The sequence below is a fragment of the Pagrus pagrus genome, assembly GCF_965226575.1.
Source record: "Pagrus pagrus genome assembly, chromosome: 23".
NCBI classification, from domain to species: domain Eukaryota; kingdom Metazoa; phylum Chordata; class Actinopteri; order Spariformes; family Sparidae; genus Pagrus; species Pagrus pagrus.
In genome coordinates this window covers 16,965,333-16,987,901 of record NC_140205.1, presented here as the reverse complement: position 1 = coordinate 16,987,901, position 22,569 = coordinate 16,965,333, and the positions used below count along the sequence as shown (strand labels likewise).

At 40.4% G+C, this 22,569-nt stretch overlaps 1 protein-coding gene across 2 annotated transcripts in view; it reads left to right on the top strand.

The window, feature by feature from the left end:
• cdk17 (cyclin dependent kinase 17) overlaps positions 1-22,569 on the top strand; it is a 41,198-nt gene that overhangs the window by 5,173 nt on the left and 13,456 nt on the right. The window contains exons 1-3 of one of the 2 annotated variants that reach the window (XM_084345480.1): positions 1,816-1,980; positions 14,530-14,674; positions 18,212-18,376. In XM_084345480.1, coding sequence (XP_084201606.1) covers positions 14,548-14,674; positions 18,212-18,376 — 292 coding nt within the window. In that variant the 5' untranslated portion in view covers positions 1,816-1,980; positions 14,530-14,547. Of the gene's footprint in view, positions 1-1,815; positions 1,981-14,529; positions 14,675-18,211; positions 18,377-22,569 lie in introns of those variants that run through there. The other variant, XM_084345481.1, reaches the window with a different exon arrangement.

Sequence of the window (22,569 nt, the reverse complement as noted above, 5' to 3'; positions counted from 1 at the left end):
ATTCTTAGCTGTTTGACTGACAGGAGCACATGGCATTGAAGATAGAACCAGCAGACAGTCGTCCCTCTGGTAGGTTGTAGTGAGGCAAGAAAAATAAAAGCTTCTCCATCCTGTTTTTTTAATTGTCAGCTTTAGGCAAAGAGAAAATGACTGTTCTGAATCTGATAAATGGCATCCAAAGAGCTAGATACAGATCCTTGTACTACTTGAAATCCTACAGGAGACATTTGGGAAAAACACTGATACATCCGTCTGTACAGTAAATATGAAGGTACCACCACTAGCAGGTGGCTAACTTCGCTTAACTTGAAAACTAGAATCGGAGAGAAACAGCTCTGGGGGGTCATGTGCCAGGCTATTTCTTGGCCGGGCACAGTAACTTCCTGGCGTCTTGTCGTCACCATGAGGTTAGCAGCAGAGACTCCAGGAAGGCTTTGTACCCTGCCAAGAAATAGTCTGACCGCACTGTAAAACCACAATGTGTCATTTAACTCTTAGGGTTTTTTTTTACAGATTAAATAGAAAGGATATGATGTGTTTATGTATTATCTATTGTCTCTGAGATGTTTGCAGATACATTTCTGTGCCTCGTGTCTTTTTTGCTAAGCTAAGCTAACTGGCTGCTGAATGTAGCTGTATATCTAGCGTGCCGTCACGTTAGTGGTTTTATTTTTTTCATCGAAAGTGAATAAGCATGTTTCCCAACATGTCAAGGTTTCCCTTGAATGTGAAGGCAGTGCATAAAGCCCATTTCTTCCTTTGTTTTTTGTAGATGTATAGAACTTCAGTACCTTTTTGTACTGACTGATATGTGTCTGTAGTGTTACATAAACACACAAATGTCAGAAAATGGTGAAAAATGGCTGTGTTACCCAAAATACAAGGTGACGCCCTCAAATATCTTGTTTTGCCCACAACCCAAAGATATTCAGTTTACTGTCATTGAAGAAGAAACCAGAAAATATCCATATTTAAGAAGCTGGAATCGTAACATTTTTTTTACATTCAACAATTGGACTACTTAAACTGAGCAATCAATTCTAAAAATAATTGGTGATTAATTCAACAGTCAACAACTGATTGATTAATTGATTAGCTGTTGCAGCTCTGCCTAGAATGTCTGGTCAAGTCTGTTATCTTGTTAAATCTTTAATCAGCTAGTTTCTAATTTAAATATAAAAACAATTTTAGACTGTTTTATTCAGGTAAAGGTCTTGCATGGCAACTTTGGCTTAGAAAATATGTAACATCTGAGAACATTGGCTTCAATGAAATTGAAGAAATTCAGAAGATTCAGAAATTCAAGGATCATATTGGCTAGCATAGAAAAATACTCAATATACCCAGCTGTAGACATTTGATATTGTGTGCAATGGACTCCAGCAATCAGAATCGCCAGATTTAATCAAGCTTTGTACATTGCGACACCTCATCTAGGCCAGTATAAGACTGATGTAATGAATTTATGGGAAATGTTGCATCTTTGTCTCTGGCTGGGATGTACCACCTGGCTTGGCACAAAGAAAGGAAAGAGCCAATGCCAGTGTGATGGTGTGAGCGGCACACACATACACACAAAACACACACACATACAGTACACACACAAACACACACTAAATAGGGCACCTCGGGGAGTGAACACCTGTTCCCAAAGGCCTCGGGGTGAATGGAGATGGATTTGGACGCTGTGTTCAGGGGAGTGGTGGGGCGTGAGAAAGAGGGTGCATGATGGAAAGCCATAAAACAGACAGAAGAGGAGGAGAAGGAGGAGGAGAGGTGATAATAGAGGGAGGGAGGTTAACGTCCTGTCTCGTTGTGTAACACGATCTGCAATCCTTTGAAATCTCTGTGTTTGAGTGTGGCTTTTGTTTTTGTGTTGTTGGGTGTGGACAACTGTAGCTGTTGTTGCTTTGATCAGACTGAGTACGGTTTTAAGGCTGCAGTCGGCAACTTGTGGATGACCGCAACTGGCAGTGTGAGGTAACTGATTCAGACTTTTTTGACGGGGAAAAAAAAACCTCGATGCTGCCAGTATTTGGATGAAAGTGATCCATTTATAGGCTTTTTTTAAATCAGACAAGTCTCTAAAAACTTTGCAGAAAATTCTTTAAACATTTGAATGATCTAAATGAAAAGATGTCTAAGTGTCAGACAGAATATATTTTTTGTGCAAAAAATTCACATCAAAGTTCCCCTTTGAGTGAGCTTAGAGGTTTTTTCAGATTTTCTATTTCAGTCCAACATAATTTGCATAATACACTCTCATTGGTAACACAGAGTGAGTGTTTAGCATGTGTCATCTTATGCTCGTACAGTTTCCCATCTCTCTCCACTGGAATGTGGCATCTCCAGCTGTGTGTTTGGATTCACCAGCCAAACATCCAGACAGGAAAACACACATTCTTGTACGTTGTATTCATTTAGCTCTGTGTGTGTGTGTGTGTGTGTGTGTGTGTGTGTGTGTGTGTGTGTGTGTGTGTGTGTGTGTGTGTGTGTGTGTGTGTGTGTGTGTGTGTGTTTGCGTTGGACAGACCGGAACCTTATCGTTAACCCTCGTTAGTCTGTTGTGGATGTAATGAGACAGACGAGTGTTATGTAACAGACAGACCAGGGAGGGTGTTGATTTCACAAACACAATGGGTGGGGGGGTGATCATTGTAACTGGAGGAGCAAAACGAGGGTTAACAGCAGGTGGTTAATTCCCACCACATCCCAGCATTAAATGCATGCACGCGCTTCAGTGAGCTTAAAAAGTAGTTTGTATTCATACTTTAGTATTTAATTTTAAAGCTGTAGTTGGTAATTTTGTATGCCAACAAGATGCAGCAAACTTGGACTCAGTACCTCAGTATGCAACTAAAGTATGCACACAGTTAGTGAAGGCAAGTCACTTGTTTATACAGTCAGAGCCTACTATGAGGGAAACAGAACCACATGAAAATCCTTCATGCGCAATTAAACTGTCTCATATGTAGCAGCCAGGGCTAGATGACAACCACTTTTCACTCCACAAACAGCACAGTGACTGTATTTAAATACAAGGGGGACCAGCAGTGCTGACAGAACAAAACACTGAACTGTGCCGATGTCTAAAATAGCACTATCTCCCTTCTTAGCTTATTTTTACCTCTGATCAACATGGAAACTGATCACACATTACTCAGAAATAAAGTTAAATATCATAATATTATTGACCAAATACCTCAGTATCAATATTTCGACAATATTGTAGAGTGGTAATTGGTACTTTCACAAATTATTAGAACAATTAGATTTTGAATATTAATCGTCAGTAATGTGGATATAATGACTGTGACATAAAAGTTGCACTATTTGATCCATAGTGACATCACAGTTGGATGTGATTGTTCCACTGTGACATCAGAGTTGATTGATAATGATATAATATAGATATACTGCCCAGCCTTAATATTGGCTAATGCTAAGTTCCTGCTCCAGTCATGTTATGTCCTAAATAATTGTCGCTTTGTCTGTCTGTTGGGCTGTTTTTTTTGCAAAAAACAGTGACAATGACGTTAATGAGAGCGGAGAGACTGAACCAGACTGAAGTTGTACCAAAACCAAAACAGTGAGCTAAAAGACACTCCATTCCACACTAATTTACTCATGTTTTTTCACTATGGTGGACCCATTTCACATACAGTCATTTCATTCATTTGGCAATATGAAAATATTGCTAGTGCAGCTTTAAAAACAAAAATGGGCCTAATCTGGAGAGCTGTTACTGTTGGCCTCGATTGCATTAGAGCAGTTCACTTGCTGCTGAAAGGTCCCCCTCCTAGGAAGTGTGTGTGTGTGTGTGTGTGTGTGTGTATGGATTGATTACAATGCCAGTGTGAACTGATAAGAGGATCATCTATCCTGCACACGATCTCTGTTTTGTAATTGGAAGACGGATGAAGTGTATTGACTTTGGTGTGACCTCAAGCTAACCCCCTCACGCAAACACCAATGCACACACACACACACACACACACACACTCATACACACACATACATACATACATAAACAGTTTATACAGTATATACATGGTGTGTTTGTTTCTTTCGAACCTCTCCCTCCTCCCGCTGCAAACAGATGACACTGGAGTGTCTGGGCATAAAGTCAGACCTTGGTGTGCGTGTGTATGTGTGTGTGTCAGCTGAGTTCCCTGTATGTTTTGTGGTCTGTGGGCCCAGTGTTTGTGTTTGTCATGAGGCAAGAGAGCGACAGGCTAATGGTGCACCACGTGTTGTGTTTACATTTTTTGTATGTGTGTGTATTCAGCTGGGAGACACTGCAGCCTTCATACCTAAAAATAACATATTCCCTCGAGCTCGCCCTTCCTCTCTTCAATCTTTATCTTCATTTTTTCCATCTCTCCCATTAAACCCCAAGATCTGTTTTCGTCTTCGTCCTCTTCTCTGTGATGTTTTTGCTCTCTTCTCTGCGTCATGTTTTTGTTTACGTCTGTTCTTTGTTGATGGTAGTGCTCCATGGCCAATTTAGCATGGACTGTTATGATACGTTGAGTGATATAAAGGTAGGAGCCACCAGCATAAACAAATGTCTGACAATTTGTCAGAAATATGATTAATTCTATGTAACTAATATAGTCAGATTTATCATTTTTATATGAGAATGCATGTATTCATTACTCCGGTGAAAACAGGAAATTGTTTCTGCTACTTAAAATGTTTGTTCCTAGCACTGCACCGGATGTAATTTCTTTTACATTTGAAGCTTTGAATATCTGTTGTAATTTTTTATGATGTCATCAGACCCAAAAAATCTTCAAACAAAATTCTCAATTTGAATAAAGTGATTTATCATCAGCAATTTTAGAATGCTCCCAAACTGGTGATTTCTGCCATGTCTTTCTACAGTAGTTGTATGAAAGTGATAATGTCTAGGTGGAGCGACAAGTGAATGCAGATAAATATTTTGTAGAGCCAGACCTATACTTGATTTTTCTTTGGCTGATTCTGATTTTAGTAAAAAACAAACAAGCAAAAAACGCAATTGATAGATATATGTATTTCATGATTATCAAACACTTTTGACAAAATATAGAATTATAAATTACCTTTATTCAGAACAGCCATTTTTGTTTGTAAACCATTCATTTTCTGAGGCTCATCTAAATGTGGGTCTGGGTTGCGGTGGCAGCAGGCCCTTCCAACTCTTAATGGAGGATCCAAGGCATCCCAGATAGGATGTCTAATCCCTTCTCTTGTTCTGGGTCAACCCTGATACCTTCTCACAGTTGGACATTAGAAAACCTCCAGAGGGAGGCGACTTTGGGAGCATCCAAATCAGATTATCAAACCATCTCAACTGGATTCTTTGAATGCGATGGAGCAGTGGTTCTGCCCCAAGTGCCAGAGGTGTCATGATATTCCAAATCCACAATTCGATTCAGTTTTCGATTTAAAAATGTTTTCAGCAATGAGGGCTATGCTATTGTTAGACCAAGGTGCCCTTGAACGCACCATAATGCCCCTGTCGGCGAGTTTAGGACGTGCACCTGAATGCACCATGAAGTCCCTCTGAGTGTGGCAAACTCCGGCAGAAACGGACAGCACAGGAGAGGAGTTTAAATAAATCTACAGAGATAAAAGACACCATAATGCGACAGAGACACAGCATAGTTTTTATTAGTTAAATGACTTTTGGTACAAACTGCTAGTGTGGCGGAGAGTCTTACGAGATTTACCCGCCAAACAGAAACTATGCTCACGTTTGTGTATCTGCGACTTAGCAACTGACGGCAAATTTTTCGATGTAACGTGCATGAACTCAGCAGTACCAACACACAATACTCTCTCCACTCTCACCAACAGTTAACGTCGCCACAATGTCACATTAAAACCACATTCATCTGTGGACAGGATCGCTGTAAATGATCTTGAGCTATACTGTGTATTCAATGTCTCTAACAATTAATTGATCAATAGAAATGACTTGCAGTTCGGTCAATACTACATTTGATTTCAGTTGTCAAAGCTCGTTTCCATCAGTTTTTGATTTAAAATTGAAATCGTGACACCACTACGAAGCGCCTTAAAATGTCAAGGCTTGTCACTCTTTCCCTAAGGCTGAGCATAGCTTGTACCTGTGATCTAATTTGTTAGGTCATTACCCAAGCCCAGATCAAGTTGTAAATTGAGAGCTTTGCCTTGAGGCTCAGATCACCTGCATTACCGCTGATGTCACACCAATCTGCCTGTCACGCGCCATCTTACACGTCTCCCATACAAAGACTTTAATATACCTAACCTCTTTCATTTGGAGCTTCACAAATTTATCCCCTTTTTTACAGAGAAATTACCATGGCCTGAGTTTTTTTGAGCCATGCATGTGACGTGGCTGTAGTAAAGGCTGTGTTGGACCCTTGAATGGTCAGTTGGTCAAGTACCTTGGTCTGGAACGAAATATCCCAACAAAAATTGGATGGATTGCCATGAAATGTAGTGCAAACATTCATGGTGCCCAGAGGATGAATCCTAATAACTTTGATGGTTTCTTCACTTTCCTTTTTGGCTCCATCATTATTTCAGACTTTTAATTTGACCGAATACCTGCAAAACTAATGACATTCCAATCAGTCGCAACTGTATTTTGCATTTGCTGCTAATCAGCATATACTGGCATGCCAAACAGATGGTAAACATGGTATGTATTATACACTACCTGTAGACATCAACATGTTAGTATTTTCACAGACTTTTCAAACCAAATGTTCAAGGAGTTATGCAACCAGAGGAACAAATCTCAGGAACTAAAAGTCTCTTTTGGCAGTCCTGTTTGTGTTTCCACCAGATCTGAAGAAGCGTGACGATTGGACAAATAAGACTCATGATGGCTTCAAAATAACGGCAGCATTTTGGAAAGCAGCTTTCACACATGAGAAAACAACAACACAGAGTCATCCTGTTCCTCCTTGTATTTACTGTTGCGTAACTGATGTTTATTGATGTAGATTAGTTGCATGGCAGACCATTTAGATTTGCAGCTACTACAGTGGAGGTTTTTTTTTTCACCTCTGATTTGCTAGCAGCTTACAGTCACTCAGCATACTGAAGTGTTAGATGGAGAATCAAAGTAAACAAAGCTCTGGACACGTGGATGAATCTGGTGTCTTTTGTTGACTTGAACTTTCTCATTTCACTCTCACTTCCCTTAAAATCTCTTCTGTAAAGCCTTGTGAAACTGTTCTTACTTGTTCCTCTTCTCTTCATACATCTCTTTATCACCCGAAGGCATGTTTCCATTCATGACCATTGGTAATTTCCTATTAATATTAACATTGTAGCCTTTTGTGCGCTTGCAGAAACACGCAGGGTTATTTCTGCTTGCCCCTCTGGATCAGTCATGCTGAAGCTTCTTTTTAGCTTCTCTGAAACAAAACAAAGGGTCTTTCAGTGGAAAGCGCCCACTGCACCGGGCAGCAGCACTGATGCTCTGTTTGTGTGTGTCCTCATAGCTGCACAAACACATGCTTGTGACTGTACTCGGCAGGGTTCAGCTGAAATGGGCGCTCGGAGGCTGATGGCGGTGCTAGCTGTTTGACATGAGGCTAAAGGTATTCTGGGGTGATACTCAAAACTACTGGGCTTTAACTTTTGACTTAAAAAACACAGTCTAGACACTTATACAACACCAGCTGATCCAAACATCCGTTGGGTTTGGTGCTGGAATACACTCAGCAGAAAGTACAGTCATTGTGAAATTGTCCAGAATCGTTTATTTAAGCAGGCTTCACACTTGTGGTAGTCAAAGATATCAGATAGAGGGATTCATCCACCCTACAGGTTTCAGAGAGGTGACACCCTTTGGTGCTCCTGGTCTTTGAAGTCTTTGTAGTGGTGTACATCATGTAGGACAGACAGTGGTGCTTTGATTGTAATGTACACTGACAATTTGAGGGAAACTCCCTGGTGACTCTGTGTGTGTGTGTGTGTGTGTGTGTGTGTGTGTGTGTGTGTGTGTGTGTGTGTGTGTGTGTGTGTGTGTGTGTGTGTGTGTGTGTGTGTGTGTGTGTGTGTGTGTGTGTGTGTGTGTGTGTGTGTGTGTGTGTGTGTGTGCGTGCGTGCGTGCGTGCGTGCGTGCGTGTGTGCGTGTGTGATCTCTATATGATCACAGTGATGTAAGTGGGCCTGAGGCAGTAAAGACATTATATTCACCTGTGATCCTAAAACCAGACATTTGTAAATGAGCAAAAATTAAAAGTGAGTACCTGTGCGAGTTCAGATTTCGCCTTCTGGCTTTTTCTGCCGAGCTGTAGTTTTTCATCTAATCTGCTTTGATTTGCATGTTTGTCACTGTTTTAAATAAAACTGTGATTTCCAGTCTGTGGTGTGTGTGTGGGAGACAAGCAGGCTGTGAATGTGGGTGAAATCGGTCAATGAGAGACATTTTCAGATAATAGACACGTGACAATTTAATTATTACACAATTTTCAAAGAAAACAAATGCTGTGAAACAAATGTGTTATTAGATAATAGTGAAGATGGGTACACAAGGTTTAAAACAGGTATAAAGTTAACGTTAGCTGCCGCCAAAGGTTGAAGGGTGATTCTAGATATTTTTGTTACTATCGCAAAATTAAAACAAAAGGCTGTTACGCTTTTTGTTCTTTTTGCCAACATAACCCATAGAATATAAAAACTAACCATGCATGGGTTCACTTTTCGGCCACGGATGAATACACATTTGCTGCCCAGTATTTCAAGCAGCAGGATGTTGTGGGATTGACTCAAAATAACTTATGGTGCCCATGTTTGTTGTAATGAAGAAACTTGTCTGTCAGTGTAATGCTATGGCTCATTTATTGCTTGTTTTTAATATTTTGTAGACAACAATGGAGCTCTGTAGCAAACAGAAACTTACTAATCAGGCTTTGGGAGAGATAGTCTTTATTGTCTCACGGATTACTGTTTCTCTACATAAGCTACTTGTTTGTAAGATCAGCTGGTTATTGGTTTTGTTTTTTCATGGGATTTGTTAAGATAACTGCAGGATATCACCAGAGAATTCAGTCATTTTACGCTGCTATACCATAGAGGATTATATTTCAACTTTGCTGGGAGTGTTTATCTCCAACATACACTATACATTACAGAGCCAACTCCAACAATGTGATTCAAACAAATAAACATAGTAACATAGTCAGGCCTGTCTGTAAATAGCCGTTTTGGCATTGTTCACATTCACTCTTGATTAAATGCTGCCTATATCGTATTGAACGAAACAGAAGCTGAAGAGTGACACAGCATTTTAATATGGTTTGTGTTTGTGTCTACATGTGCAAAGTCATTTTTATGAACAACTTCTAACTTTCATTGGGTATAACTGACAGCTTATATATAATATGCGTATAAAACTGATGTTGCTGATGCCTCAGACTGCAGACCTTAGTTGGGTGTGTTCATGAATGCTACATTTGTGACTTTTACAAAATGTTGTCAAAAGTTCTCGCATATCCTACTCAATAATGACTTCAAGGAGGTTGATGTCAGTGATATTTGATTTCAAGCAAACACACAGTACATTTCATACAATATTAGTGTCAGCCTTCAAGTACATAAGAAGTAAATTCTACAGTATTACCAAGTTTTCAGGAAGTAGCAAAGTTCAACAAACAATCACCAACTTGTAATCATCTTCCGACGAGGAGAACTCACACTAGGGCTAAAAAAAGAAATGCACCTGATCAGACATAAAACCTATAGGGCAATATGATCCAATAAGCACGAAGCAATAACCCACAAATAAAACCAAACAAGCATTGATCAATAGATATATTTAACATGTGAGCTCATTTTCCCTTCAGGCCATGTTCTGTCCTGGCAACCTCATGTCCGCTCCCCAAAAAGGAAAGTGATGATACCATCTATTTTAAAGTGGTTGTGATTCTCATATGAGTGGGTCTATTTTGAGCATCGGTTTTCAACGGCATGATGTGTTTTTAATTTTTTTTTTTTTTTGAGAAGACAGCGGTGCTGGCGACGGTTCAGCCTTCCCGTCAACTCTGTCTCTGTTCTTTGTTTTGCTTGTTTCCGTTGTCAGTTTTAGAAACTTTTATAGAACCATTGGAAGTATGAGAAAGAAATTTAATAGGTCTTTAGATGAAGTGGTATGAGTTACTTTTGATTGTGGTATCAGTGTTTGTGCATCAGCTCCATCTTTGGATCTTCTTGTCAGAGATATCTTATCTATATATCAAAAATATTGTATTGCCTGTTTATATAGAAGTTGTCAAGATCATCACTTTGTGTTAAAAAATGGTGGGGACATGAGGGACATTTTTCAAATGGTCTTCAACATATGCAAATGTAGGCAATGTAATGCAGGGGTTCAGTCTGAGGTTACAGTAGATAAAAAAGGCGGGGAAAAAAGGTTACTACAGAGTCAACAATACGAAAATATGCAACATAAATGCACAATAATGTTGTCTGACCAAGAAACAGTCTGCACAATTTCAACACCACGTCAATTGAACAGTCCCAATAATACATCTATGTAGAAAGCACCAGTGCATGTCAGTTAGCTGTCAGGAAAGCAATGTATGACATGCTGTGGACTACCTTCTTCTTTCTTCGTCATGATAGGGAAAGTTTGACATTTTTGTAAATAATATTTATTTATTTTCCTGCCCAAAATTATATCTGTCTGTTAATATACAGTTACAGCCAGCAGCCGGTTAGTAAAGACTAACCGACTCAAAAAAGCTGTAAACAGCTAGCCTGCCTCCGTCCAAAAGTGTCAAAATCTGCCAACCAGCACATATAAAATATTTTTCATCACTATAAGGCAGTTACTGTAGGCAGCAATCTGAGGTGTACAAGTTATTATATTTGCTGATGTTTGTAGCATTACAAAACAGCTTCAGGCGCATTACCAACTAAACAATGCAAAAGGCCTCTAAATAGTATCGATATTTAATGTGAGTGTCAATGGAACCTAAGAATCTGACCAAGTATTTGATACCAGTTTTAGATAGTTATCAGTTTATACACAATAGATTTTGGTTAATACTCAGTTAGAATTGAGCTTTGATACCCAGGCCTTCACATGACAACTAGGCTTATTTAGATTTCGGCCCCATAGTTTGATGAGGAGTTTTAGGAAGTTTGGCTTTGGGAGCACTTTCTTGACAACTATTTAAAATTTGATGAGTAAATTAAAAAGGGATCATGCATTTTATGACCTACTGGACTAGGAGAACTCGATTGGTCAAAAAAGTGCTTTTTAATCCCCAAATCAGCCATAAACAGGAGAAACTAGCCACTGAAACAGAACCTGATGTTGAACCAGCGACCTCCCTCTCTCTCTCTCAGCGGTACTGTACATGCCTGCAGTCACTCTGGTGATTTCATGGCTCTTAACCAAACACAAAGACTCCATTATGGCGCCGTTCGCCGAAATAAACTCACTTTCTCTCTCTCCCATTCCTTCTCTCCCTCGTCTTCTTCCTCTTCCTCCTCCCACTCTTCCTCCTCCTCTTTACATTCACATTCACACTTTCACCCACATCTCGGAGAAAAAAGCCACATTTTCCGTTTCATTACCTCATTCTGATCTTGGAGTTGGAAAAGAAGAGAGGGAAGAAAAATGAAGAGGGGGAATGAGAAAGGAAGGAAGAGGTATGAAGGTGTGTGTGTGTGTGTGTGTGTGTGTGTGTGTGTAGTCGTGAGTGTGTGTGTGTGTAATTATTAGCCCAGTAATTAGGCCTTGTCGCCTGTTGTCTCCCCCCTCATTTGCCCTTTGAAGTCTTCCCCTCTGGACTACCCACAATGCACTTGGGAGGCTTCCAGGAGGGAGCAGAAGAGTGATGTAGTGGGGGATGTCGGGAATGTGGGTCAAAATCTGTGTGTGTAAGAGAATTTCTGGAGATGCTGATGGTGAAAAAGAGAGTTGGGGTTGTCGCCGTTCTCCCTCTGTGTCTCTCTATCGTTGGCAGATTGCTTGTGCTGCTTTTTATGTTGGATTCCCCACACACACCCCAGAACACACATCATTCATATGTGCCAGATGCTGTACTCAATACACACACACACACACACGCACACACACAGATACATCCACACACTCACACACACGTCACATGAGTCTCTTTGTTTTGGTTTGCTGCAGAGATAAAACCCGGCTCTGTTACACTCCTCTACAAGAGAGACAAAGAGCGCTTATCTCACATACAGTGTGTGTGTGTGTTTGAGGGAGAGAATTTGTGTGTTTGTGTGAGAGTGTTTCTCCGATGCAGTCATTTTATTTTTTGCATCTTTTACAAGCTGGATTTTCAGCGTCATTAGCTGGAATATTAGTTCCTTTTTTTCCCCACAACCAGACTGTCTGATAGCTTTTTATGTGTTTGTGTGTATGAGTGTGTGTGTGTCTGGCAGCATCAGATCTGCGTGCCGATAGGGCCACCAGGGCCAGCATGACACACTTCGCTTCAAAAGTGGGCTAATGACACACAGGTTGCTGGACGGCACACTTTGAAGAGTACTTGGAAAATGATTGGAAAAATGCTCATTTTTAAAATTAGATCAGTAATTTAAGGTAACGAGCATATCAGAAATCCCTTCTATTGAATGTAGATTTAGTCATATTTTCTGGTTTTTCTTGTGGGTCTCAGAGGTGCTAGTGTTTTTTTTTGTGTGTTTGTTCTCATTATTGTAGTGTATCCTTCACCTGCTACATTACCAGCAGTAGAGAGTATACGAATGTTTTCAACTCAAGTAGACATACTTTTACCTGACTTAATGTTACTATAAAATATCAAATGTCAACACAATCAAACGTTGTGTTGATGCCGTCTTTTTTATTTCAAGCCTGGCAACTATGTTACCCACAATGCAAATAGACCGCAGAGAGTTCAGTCAAGAGATTCGATTATGTTATGCTAGTATAGCCTAGTGCCACTGGCGTCATGCGTCATGAGGAATGTGCTTCAGAGGTCTGCTACGCTCACTTCTGTCTAACTTCTCACCTTCAGATCTTTTCAAACTTCTAGCCTCAGCCCCAACCAATCAGATTTTGCGCAGCTTCCTTTGGTGCCACAAAAGCTGTTTTAACCTTTTTAAACCGTCTTGTTTGGAGAGACATTGTGAATAAAACTAAATAATAGCACTTTTGAGGACTACATAAAGGTGAAAGAACAATCTCAGCTAGAAGTCGACTTACTTTCTTCTTCCTGAGCTTTTGATTTTATGTCATGACATGGATCAATGTCATTGGCAGATGGAATTCTGTCATTTTTCAGACTTTCCATTATTCAGAGTTTTTCTAGGACTTCTCATGTTGTCACCTCGACAGTTGATTCATGTTCTTGGAAACAGCAGCTAGTGACAGTTTGAAATTTAAATTTAAATAACATTAAATAACCCAACTTAATTCGACTTCTGTAGTTAAATAGTCCCAGACAATCTAAAGGACCCTTAAATACTATATTCCTGCAGTGCAATAAATATTTATGAAATGAATTCTTTTAATTAATAAATTCCTCTTCCGGTAGCCTGCTGAGCTTTTAATTAGACCAACTGCAGCAAGCTGAGAGGAAATTCAGGTCATGTCCCCACACATGCACACACACAAACCTACAAGCGTTTGTATATTCCTAATATGTTTGTGTGTGTGTTGTGGTACACGTAATCGAATGACCAGTTAGTGGTTGCGTGTTGGTGTGAGGTTGCGGTCACATGCCCCGACACTGATTGATGAAGTGATTCTCGCCACGCAGTGTCATCAATGACAAATTGCTGAAGGGGTGTGTGTGTGTGTGTGTGTGTGTGTGTGTGCGTGTGCGCGCAGACAGGCAGATGGTGTCTCATGAGTATGAGGGGAGCTTACGACCTTGAGAGACAGAAAGAGAGGAAGAGCGAAAGAAAGAGAGAGAAAAATGGTGTCTGCAGGGGTCAGTTTGTTTTGGGCTGAGGGTCGGGCGGGATGGGCGGGGCATTTCTGCTGCCGCTTCCTCCCTGCATTTCCCCCGCTCACCCAGCTTGCCCGTTCGTTACACACACACACGGGGCGTTAACGTAGCAAGACAATGAGCAGGGACTGGCTTGAGGCAGACTGAGCAAGGTGTTTCCTGTGACCTGGACGACTGCTGCGTCAACACAAACACACTTGTGTGGAACAACACCAGCATGAGTTCGCAGACCTGATTTGACTCTCCCCTCCTTCAATTAGAGTTAATTAATTTCTCCTTGTTCAAATGTGTGAAGGTGTGTGTAAGTGAAAACAGCTGTATTCAAGTCTGTGATATTCATCCTTTATTCATGCTTTGTTCATGCCTTATTCATGCGCTGTTCAAGCATTTGCAGGCTGGATGAATATTGGATTAAAAGCAGCTTTACGTTATTCATGAGCTGAGATATTTTGGATTGTACGGAGGCCTCATGAAATCCCCACGCTGTACACAACAACAAAACAAAAAAACTCTTCTAAATGTTGTGTGCTTGTGTATCAGTCTTCTTCTGCTTAATGGATGTTGACTGTGTGTTTTTTTGTGTGTCCCACAGGCCGTGCACTGCCCTGCTATGGAGAAGATGAAGAGGATTAAGAAGCGTCTGTCGTTAACACTCCGCTCCAGTCAGACCATAGACGAGTCCCTGTCTGAACTGGCCGAGCAGATGACCATTGAGGAGAGCGGCACCAAGGACAATGGTACAGATTTTATATATTGTTTTTTTTTTTCAAATCAAACTGGACAATTTAAGGAGCAATATGGACAAATTTTAATGAAAAACATTAAAACTATCAACAGAATTTGAAGAAACGACAATGTTGACGTTATGTCAAAGACGTTATTGTACTGTGTTGAAGTCAGTATGCTAATCAGCTAGCCCCAGGCCTGAAAACCTCTTTCACAAACACCAACACTTCCCTTGTAGTCAAGCTAGCTGCACAGCTAACTGAGCTACAGTAACAGAAGTTACAGTCATGAAAACAGAATATAGTTGGCAGCAGTTAGCAGTTACTCTAGTGATATGTTGCCCCTATTTGTTGGGAGTCTGAATTCAATGGCCAATTATTCTGAAGCGATATATTATCAATATCGTAATGTGGCTACGAAGGGACACATTGTGTAAAACTAGCATTTACCTTTCCATTTCCATGTTCATTTTGTGTAACTGGAAGATTTTTTGAGAAGTTTATTATGCAAGAGGACATCATTTACTGTTAACTAAACTATACTATCACTCTCTTCTTGCAACAGAAACCAAAACAACATCTAAGCGTACAGGTCGGGGGACATTAAATGTGATTGACAAATCAGTTTAAACTTTAAGAAATCTGGGTATAATCTGTCAAAAATACCTTAGAAAAGAGCTACAGTTCATAAAAAATAATCGGGTTACAATCTGTCAAAATATGTAATAATCAAGCTGCAGTTCTTGCTGGAAAAAAGCATTGAAGTGGTTTGAGAGAATCACTGCCCCCATCCAACCAGGGGAGGAAATTCCACTACTCTGATTTTTACAATATCTTCCTGTACATGTTCGTCACCAGGCATGTCTCACACACACACACACACACACACACACACACACACACACACACACACACACACACAGAAAGAGAGAAAGCTTTCAATAGCTTGGTAGCTCTCAGGGGTATTTAAATTATGAAGCAGTGAAGTTGATGAAGAGAGAGTACAGCATGTGTCAGTAGCAGCTGTAATGGACTTCCAGTGAGTCCTTCTCTATCAAGTTATGTAACGTGAATAAGAGCAAGGGAGAGCTACTTTGACACACACGCACGCACTCGGCTCATGACAAGGTGGTTTGTAAGGAAGAAACATTCACACACACTTAAACACACTTTTCTTGACATCTCTTTTTGTTACATAATATTCTGTCTGTTCTGGCATCACAGTAACGTTTGACTTCAATAAGCTGCTGGTGTGATCCACACATGAAAGTGATTGGCTGTCACTTGTGTTTGACAGCTGCCAGAATAAATGGTTGCACACATCCATCTCTTAGGGAACATTTCCCATTTGAGTCATTTGGCCGTCACTCTCACATTCTGTCACAAGACACAGGAGCAGAAGAAGCTTCAGTCCATGGATCAACAAAAACTAAAGGTAGTCAGCAGTAGTAGAGGTGAAAAGGTTAGACCCAATCTTGTCCCATAAATAATTAAATTTAAAGGAATAGTTCGACATTTTGGGAAATCATTTCTGTCCTAATATATGATTCTACAGCCCGCAGCTGGTTAGTTAGCTAGCTGTGTCTCCTTCCTTTCAATCTTTTTGCTAAGATAAGCTAATCGGATGCTTGCTGTAGCTGCACATTTAGCATACAGACATCAAAGTGGATAGATAGATTTTCTCATCTAAGTTTTGACAAGAAAGCAAACAAGCATATTTCCTATAACATGAACATTTTTTTCTAAATACTAAATCTTATAATCCTTTCTTGGCAAATAGTGCAGACCATAAAGGTGGCTACATGTCTGAGCCAGACTGGCTGAACCTGTTTTATATGACTTATTAAATTAATGAATGTCTGGTTTTATATATGAACCTATAACTCTTAAATGGCTGTGTGAAAAATACTGTTTCTTTTTAATTCAAATTGCTGAAAAAGGTTTCCTATCTCTGCTCATTAAATCCATGAAGATCCCGTGAAGCCCTGACATCTTTACCTCCTTTGTTAATACCATTCATACATGCTTAGCTTATAATTCTGATATGTCTGACAAGCACCTAAGGGCAGTATATGTTAATTTTGGAGCTTGACATGTGGGAACGCAGCACAGACTGTCAGCTCAGAGTTTAAAAGGTCAGACGAGCTGAAGAAAGTTGGCAGCGGCAGACGGATAAACCCACAAGATGTGACACACTTACAGTACAGCCCGTCTAACACAGGTCAGAATGGGATGATATATGACGTGTTTGAACGGGTGTAGCTGAACTCTGCCCACTGAGGGAACACTGATGGTTGAAATATTTACTTGCATGATTTCCTTGCCGAATAGGATTAGAGATTTGAATGCTAATTGAGGCCCGAGAGTGAAGTTCATGCCTTGCTTATTGGTAGTGGTGAGATATTTTCCCTCAGGCTATCAAATTTATTTACACGATATAATCATATATCTATTAACATGATATCAATATATCATTGTTTGAATATCACATTTATTGTCAATACCTGTTATTGGCGATACCCCTAACACCACTCTCATGCTCTGTCAAAAGGTAATAAAATCCACCTATCAGCAAAGCTTTTTATGTGTGTGTTCAGATAGAAAGTGAAGCTAATTTTTCCTTTCCATGATTCACACGAATTTGACCAGTTATGTTTGAGCGGGCTTTGGTTCTTGCTTGTAAAACCATGCAGACCAATGCAATCTCAGAACCCATTGGCGAATGTCTGATAACGACTTGGCTTGTACCTTTTTAATTAAACCTGGCTACTCTTGAAACAATCGGTCATGAATGCTCTCTCAACTCCGACCCATTCTTGTGCCTCAAATTGCTAAATTTAAACAATGACATGCGCTCAGTTAGGAAGTCTTGTCCCAGATATTCTTAATCCGAATATCCACACCGGATACACCGGAAGCCTCAAAACATTGGCCCAGAGGCTAAATCATTGTCAGCTGACAGCCAATAGGTTTCGAGATTGAAACGTTAGCTTAGCTAGTTAGCAACGGACATTTGGATCAGATCCGACCTGTATGTTAGTGAAGAAGATCCATAAAGAGAAAAGAGAAAAAAAAGAGAAAGAGAAAGACTCTCAGCAAGTAAGTGGATCAGTGTATTTCCAAAAATCTCTTTAAATTGCTTGATTTCTTTTTCAAATAACAGAAAAATCAGAGTAACATGGCATCCGGCTCATATTGAGTTAGTTATTCAAATCTAAGTGACTGCAACATTGCATAACTGGAGAAGATTTGATGTCCTGTTACATTTATTTACACACATTTCAACATAATTTATCCTGATGTTTGGTATTTTTGGAAATGTTGGGACCTTGACTTAAATGTCAAATAAAGTTCTGTTGGTTTGCACAGAGCTTGGCTGCACAGCATGCATTTCAAATAAAGAACACACTGCATGGGGTTGAAGAAGATGGGAGCTGATTTTTCTTGTCACCATGTCGTGTTTTTGGAGACTTGTGATCTAACTGCAGAGCCTCTGTTGATTTTCAGAAAACCAGAAATGATGACAGTCATTGTGTTGTTGTGTTTCAGAGCCCTTCATGAGGAATGGCCGCCCCCCCACCTCCCATAGCATGCACTCCTTCCTGCACCAGTACACCGGCTCCTTCAAGAAGCCCCCACTCCGCAGGCCCCACAGCGTCATCGGTGGCACCCTGGGCTCCTTCATGGCAATGCCACGCAACGGCAGTCGCCTGGGTGAGACACACACACACTTGTTTACACACTTACACATACACACACATGGAAGGAAGTGAGTAGTGGGAGAGCAGATGGCATCCAGGAACAAACAGGAAACATGTCACGGTCCTGATACTTCCATCCTGCACTCACAAACCCTTGAGGCAGCTTCTCCCTTCGCCCTCAGCCGGGCTGTTTTTGCCAGAGTGACAGCTGGATGGGGGATTCAGTCAAACATGACGATGTTTCCTGTGTGAACTGATTCATCACACTGGATCCGTAGCAGTGAGTCTGATCCTGAGGCTTGGAAGGGAAGACGATGTTGTGATGATTCAGAGCAGCAGCAGATTTCCAGCTGGCGGTCAGGGAACATCTAAGAGGGTGATGAGATGATTCAGGGGACAGTATGAAACAGAGGAACAAAGTGTTGTGGGTATCAAAATCTAGCAGCCTCAAGGCTTTTTGAATAAAGTCTGAGTCTGAAGAGATGAGCACACAGTTATATTTAAAGCTTGTAATATGTTATAGTGCGGCAACTGATACTTAGAAGAGAAGCGTGTCTGCATTATCTTTCTCAGATGACACTATGTCGTACGCAAAAACCTATGGATCCTGTCTCATTACCCGATCTGTGGAGGCATCTGTTAGAGCCCTTTAAGCTTGTTGCAGAGGTTCCCCACATCGTGATTTGGCATCAGAGCTTCTTTACACACATTGCTAGATCATGGTGGGTTTAAGATAGATAGACTGATGCATGATTTTTGGGGCAGATGCACATACTTTTTGCAATGGTCTTTTTAAACACAAAGATATGTAATAGAGGCAGTTAACTGTAAACTTTATTGTCCAAAAAGACATCAATGCACTGAAACAGTAAACTTCACTGGGAATTCAATAATTACAGATCACTCCAAGCATCCTTTTCTTCATTCTCTGCATCTCGGACAACATTGATACCGATACCAATATTTCTGTGTTAGGAGCCACTGTGTTTTTGAGTGAATATTCTACTAACTATTTGATAAACTGCCATGAAAATTGTTCAAACATTTATGTCCCTCTTTAATATTATTTTGTTAGTTAAAAGTGTTGAATCCATTGCTGCAATGGGGGGAGGAGTAAAGATGTGAATGGTGTATCAACCTGTCAGTCCTTTATTCATTCTAATAATTCTGTAATTATATATTGTAAGATAAAACCTGACCCACCCACCCGAACGTGCATCACCCTAAATTTGGGTGAGATGACATTATGATACAAGATTTTGGATATTGCCCAAGCCACATAACACACTAAAATAAGATGGAGAACATGGTAAATATTGCACCTGCATTGTCATTGTGAGCATGTTAGCATGAGATCAAAGCACTGCTGCACAGATTGGCTGTAGATAACGGCTGTTGACTCTTCCATCATTATTTTCAAGCCGTAGTATTCAGATCATTAGGTTACTGTATTAATGTAACAGTGCTGACAAGCATTCATTTCAGATTCATCATTGTTCTCATAGCCTGTGTGATCACTTACACATCACTGTACCTAACAGGTGTTGCCTTAAACCTTAAACAAACATTGTTAAACGTTGTTTGACTGATTTTCTTTTCCACGTGGCCAGGCAGGAATAATCAGCATCTGTGCAAACAGTCTGTCAGACTGAATGTTACCCTTTAGAGTAACTCTATGTTGTAAGTGATTATACTGTTCGTCATTTCAGTAAATATGTGAGACCTCATTGGTGCATCTCTAAGCTAATTTTTAAAGATGGGGGATACACTAAAGGACTTTTGAGCCTCACACTGGACCCTGGCCTAGATAGAGGGACTTGGATCTAAAAACAGGACAGTTAAGTAGGACATTGATGTGCCACATAGTGCTGCTACACTCTGTGTGCTTATTAGCAAAGCTGCTAAAGGCGGAAAGGAGAGACGGAGAAGTAGGGGGAAAGAAGGATTGTTAGTCTAAAAAACTCAAGGAAGGGAGGAAGGTGCAGGGTTGATGTGTGGAGATGATTAGGAAAGAACAAGAGAAGATAATAGACGTGAGACTGAAAGCAAAAGACAAAAATTACAAAGTTTAGAAAACAGCTCTAGGGGTTTTTTGAAGAGAAGGTTTGGCTGTTGAGAGGTGAAGAAATTATGGGAAAATAGCGAAAGTGAAAATATTATTGTGAGAGAAGGAATTAGGGGAGTTTTTGGAGCAGGTGAGGATAGATATGAAATAGCAGGAGGTAATTGAGAAGTATGTGAAAGTTAAAGGAGGTTGAAGGCAACAGAAAGTAGGACAGATGAGATCATTTGGAGGCTTTGGTGAAGAGGCAAACAAGTTAGAAAAGCGCAGGTAGTGAAGGAATGTGTTGAAGCAATAGAGCGAGTCGGGTTCGGCTGATGCCTGTGAAAACCTTGCAAAAGAGAAAGCAGGATAAGAGAAAAGTATGCAGAGTGAAAGGGATAAAAAGGCAGAAGTGGGAAGTGAAAAAAATTGGTGGGGTTTTTTAAAGTGGGGCAAGAAACAGAGAGAAGAGACAGAAAAAGGGAAGAGAGATCATTTGGAAGGAGACAATTTGAAGAAGGAAAGTGGGAAGAGAATGTGTTTGCAAGGAGTTTATAGAGAGAAAGTAACCGGCTTCTGAGGAGGAATGTGTGACAGTTGTAGGAGAAAAAGGGAGAAGAGGAAGCACTTTCAAGAATCCTGAGTCCTCAGTTACCAAAACATGTGTTGAACAAGTTCTAACTGTGTGCCAAATCAAGAATGTTTGGTCAGCACTTTTACTCAATATGTAAAGATAAATCTCACTTGTTCTACATCCCTGTGCTTGTAAACAGCAGAGCAGCTGACTGAACCTGTTTACAGTGCAACCAAATAAACTCATTTAGATTTAATTAAGTAGTCCATCAATAATTGGCCTTTTTCCATCCGGCATTTTGATTTCATGCTGCTCCTGGCACAAGCACTCTTCCACCCAATAGCACAGTACTTTAAAAGCTTGTTGGTTATCTCGCTGAGGAGTTGGAGGTGTGCAGCTGTTCATCGTACAGCACACTGTGGCTGCTCCTTCTTGTTCCATTACTCGCCTGCAAAAACTCAAAATTTTGATGAACGATCACAGTTAGCGCTGACAAATACATTGCCTTTTCTTGTGATTGGTTCACACAATAAAAGTCAGCCCATATTTGCCACTTGAATGCTGAAGCAATGGGAGGAAAGCAATGGGAGGAAAATGTAGGGTTTGCCTGAGCGGTACCATAAATAATACAGCTCTCGTGTGGCAATAGGAAATGGAACAATATCTTTTCATGTGAATCTCTTGCACGTAGGTAGGCAATTTGAACCCAGTGTGGGAATGGCGGACTCTACCACTAACAATGGCCAGAACTGTATTGAGAAGTAATGACAGTATGAAGGGACACACATGGCTATTGATGAAACAAAAATCAAAAACAGGGTTTGACTTCATGAAAAAACTGAATGATTGTGATTTTAATGGTATTATCGAAATCTGAAAGAAAAATTGGACACAATCAGTTACGCTCATATGGTTGACAGTAGAGTTGGGGTTTATGAAGTTTATGGTTTACCTGCGATTAAACCTGTGTATGACTATGGATCTGTTGGCATGCAAGATTAGAAGTGGTTCTGAATGTGCACACGTTTTTAAACCCAGGAAGAAATTGGTCAAGGTGATTCTATGTGTAGAAGAGGGCAAAACTGTGTATATGCATGGGTGATAAATGATGCCCTTGGGGAAGACGATGAATGAAGGTGAATGGTTGTAGAAGCAAAAGCAAAAAGATGGACAAAAGTCATCCATCTCCTCCTCCAGATGAAAACTTTGCAACAATTTCCTGTTCCTCCCACTTTTCTTCTTCGTCTCTTACAGTATGTCCTTTCTTGTACTTTTGTGAGTAAGTCAGAAGGGCATGTTTTGTTGCCTGCCCTATTATGGTGAATTACACTGAAACACTGAAGTGTTACATTTTCTCTTCCACTTAAAGACCTGCTGTAGTATATCAAGTCCTGCCACTGTAACCAAAACCAAAGTTCAGACGGAGAAGCAGCAGAAAAACCTCACGTTAACCATCTGTGGAAAAACAAAGTGACATGGGTGGAACAGCATGGGTCAGCCCTCGAGGAAAATCCTGAAAACAGTTCAGGTTCTAAAAGTGGAAGAACATTTCCTTTAATCTGAGCAGACTTTGGTTTTGAACCAGATG